General features: G+C 43.2%; 1 protein-coding gene across 1 annotated transcript in view; it reads right to left on the reverse strand.

The window, feature by feature from the left end:
- Positions 1–3,503, reverse strand: part of MME (membrane metalloendopeptidase) — a 35,395-nt gene that overhangs the window by 9,433 nt on the left and 22,459 nt on the right. Inside the window, exons 14-17 of the mRNA XM_005419061.2 lie at positions 2,847–2,945; positions 2,255–2,335; positions 939–1,042; positions 707–765 (exon numbers count right to left, since the gene is read on the reverse strand). Coding sequence (XP_005419118.1) covers positions 707–765; positions 939–1,042; positions 2,255–2,335; positions 2,847–2,945 — 343 coding nt within the window. The remainder of the gene's footprint in view (positions 1–706; positions 766–938; positions 1,043–2,254; positions 2,336–2,846; positions 2,946–3,503) is intronic.

Raw genomic sequence — 3,503 nt, forward strand, 5'->3', positions numbered from 1 at the left:
CTAGTTCTAAGCTAATTCAGACATCACTCTAAAGATCAGACTGCTTTAATTATCCTGTGCATGCCATAGTTGAAGGATGAGGTAAGAATATATGACTCACATTAACTGCCAGTCACCAGTTTCAGTCTTCCACATCATGATTCCTTTCCTACAAATTACTGAACAAAGCTATTTTAAACAAAGCCTTCTGGAAGTTTTTGTGTTAACTGTTCAGTCAAGAGCTAAATGCTCACATCAAGAAATAATCTTGTTTCATTTCTGTGCAGAGCCCTGCAGGACAAGGTTTTTCCATTTTCTTAGACTTGTTTTCAGGAGTTATGGGTGGATCACAGTACCTCACCAATGGCCTAGAAAGGACACTGCAGTCTGTGACATTTGGATGACTAAAATTTGAACACTATTTGCAGAATGGACGTGACAGAAATATTGAGATGCATAATTAATGTTGTGAAATGTTTCGTGACTCTTGGGAGCCTTGCAGCACTGTGGAGGGGGCTGGGATGGTTCACAAGATGAGAAACCTTGGGGCCTCCATGTGGTTCTAATCCTTAGCCAGAACGGACAGGGCTTTTTATTCCCATGGATGGTTTTGGGTAGGCTGACATGAGGAATCTTTATACTCAAATTTGTTACATCAAGATTGTTTCGCTTCCTGATATTAAAAGTACATACATACATATATAAAAAATAAATAGGTAAACCTTACCTATCTGATTCCTACTTGCTGAGTAAAAAGCATTGACAACAGCAGCTCCACTTATCCACCTGGTAACACCAATAGAATAAATGTTAGTATTTCAATTGTTAATGGCAATGTTATGATTGCTAGAATAAGCCTAGAAACCATGTAAGAGAATCACAGAATATTTGAAGTTGGAAGGTAACTTCTCCTGTGAAAATGGGATAAAAGACTAGACAGAGTATTATTAAATACTTACTCTTCTTTGTCCACCTTTTCTCTCAGCTTTTTCAACCTTTTCTTCTGGGTAAATACTAAATTTTGAATAATGTTTTCAAAGTATTCTTCTTCTTTGTAGTTCAACTAAAAAGAAAGGGGGAAGAGGAGTCAGTGGTGGTGTTACTGATTTGGGATAAAAGACACATGGATCAGGAAAATCTAGTCTTAAGCATGATGAGCTAAGCAACACATTTCTAAGAATATTTTTTGATCTACAATTAGACCTTAGTTTGCAGAGCTCTGCTACGTCACAGAGTTGATATTGTAGCTGGATCTGTGTTAGCAGCTGGGTACTCTTTCCAGAGCTCTTCATTCTCTCTTTCTAGACATACTTTGAGAGGAGTTCAGCAGTTGTTGGTGTTGCCCTTAACCCCTGGAGCTGCCTGCTGCAAACCAGCAGCTGCCAGTTTGGTGAGGAGCAGTTCCACCTCAGACAAAGCTCAGAGTCAGCTCCGTGCCTGGGCAGGCGCTGCCCCAGTGCTGGGCCAGTCTGTGCCAGTGGAATGCTGCTCTGAACACCACTGGCTCCATGCTTGGCCTCACACAGCCCAACAGAATGTGGCCGTGTCCTTGGAATGCCACCAGAGCCAGGCACATCTGCGTGTCACATCTGTGTGTCACATCTGCGTGTCACATCTGCGTGTCACATCTGCATGTCACATCTGCGTGTCACATCTGCGTGTCACATCTCATGTCACATCTCATGTCACATCTCATGTCACATCTGCGTGTCACATCTGCGTGTCACATCTGCGTGTCACATCTGCGTGTCACATCTCATGTCACATCTGCGTGTCACATCTGCGTGTCACATCTGTGTCACATCTGTGTGTCACATCTCGTGTCACATCTGCGTGTCACATCTCATGTCACATCTGCGTGTCACATCTGCGTGTCACATCTGTGTCACATCTTGTGTCACATCTCATGTCACATCTGCGTGTCACATCTGCGTGTCACATCTGTGTCACATCTGTGTGTCACATCTCGTGTCACATCTGCGTGTCACATCTCATGTCACATCTCATGTCACATCTCATGTCACATCTCGTGTCACATCTGCGTGTCACATCTCATGTCACATCTCATGTCACATCTGCGTGTCACATCTGCATGTCACATCTGCATGTCACATCTGCGTGTCACATCTCGTGTCACATCCGTACCAGGCTGGTCACACCTCCTCCCTTCCCCCTGCAGCTGGGCACACATGGGTCAGTGGGGCAAGGAGAGCAAATGACCCTCTTCTTCTCTGAAAACCCTTTTCTAATTCCCCTGCCTGTTGTGCAAACTTACCTCCTGATACTCACTGTTGAGCTTGTCATCGTCTGTCACGATCTCATCGGGATAACCAATCCTCTCTTTAATTGCTATTGCCTAGGGACAAGGGAATTTGATATCCATAGCAAGTCCAGCCATGTTTTTAAATAATAGATTCTATAAGAAAGGCAATATGGAAGCCACTGCAGAAACCGCAGGATGTTAATTATATATAGATTTTGTTTAAATTTTTTATTCACTGAAAGCACAAGTTTATGGCTTTTATCCTGTTCCTCCTAATAGCTGGTCAAATCACCAGAAATCATTCCTTCTCATTTTCAGTATTGTTTTCCTGTAGATATTAATTATCTAGCTCTTTAATCACTGATTTGCCTGAAAGGTCTTAATCTTGTATACAGATTCTTCCCATTTTGTATGCCTATCTCCAGAGGCCCCTTCCCTTGGAATCCTAAGCTGCTGTGCCTATATAAGCATAACCATAAATGTGTTTGTATTATAATATAGAAGTTATAATATAGAAGTTACTGCTTATTTTTGGTCAGGACAAGCAATTGAAATACTGATTTTTATAGAACTACACATTACCAATATTTCAGACAGAACTTACTTTTTGTTCTGCTCTCTTTTTGGTCTCTGCATCCATCCAGGGAAGTTCATCTAAGGTTTTTATAAAAACATCACGTATATCCGCAATCATTTCTTCAACCTGCAAAAAGCACCAGAATGTTACAAACCCACAGAGTAAGAGGGTGGGCAATGCAGTTCAGTCATGCAGGTTACTAAAACCTGATAGACATTGCCCCTCTGGATGTTGTGCATCTGAGGGAATCGCTGTGTTTGTGCCAAGCCCAAAAATGGGTGGTTTCACACCAGGATTCCAGTGGTGATCGCAGTCAGCTAAGGCTTCACTTCTGGAACTTTCTGTGTGGCTGGAGGAGAACAGAAATAACCAATTGTGCCCAGTGTGGCCGGATGTGAACGGTGTGACTCCCCAAGGGCAGCAGTGGCTGCTGGTGCCAGCGAGGGCAGCTCGTGGGATGTGAGGATGGGCTGTGCACAGCTGCCCACGCACCTGGCTCAGAGAGCAGGCAGGGCTTCCTCCCTCCAGCTGTGCACCTGCACACCTCACATTTCACACCGTACTCTGGGAAAAACTTGCATTTTCAAACCTTTGTAATAACTGTTATTAACACTCCAACAAAAACTTGAAAATCAAGCCCACTTTGATTAGGCTGTAATAGAAAGTGGAAGCAAAGCTGTGTCA

Source organism: Geospiza fortis, unplaced genomic scaffold, assembly GCF_000277835.1.
Source record: "Geospiza fortis unplaced genomic scaffold, GeoFor_1.0 scaffold172, whole genome shotgun sequence".
Lineage (NCBI taxonomy): Eukaryota > Metazoa > Chordata > Aves > Passeriformes > Thraupidae > Geospiza > Geospiza fortis.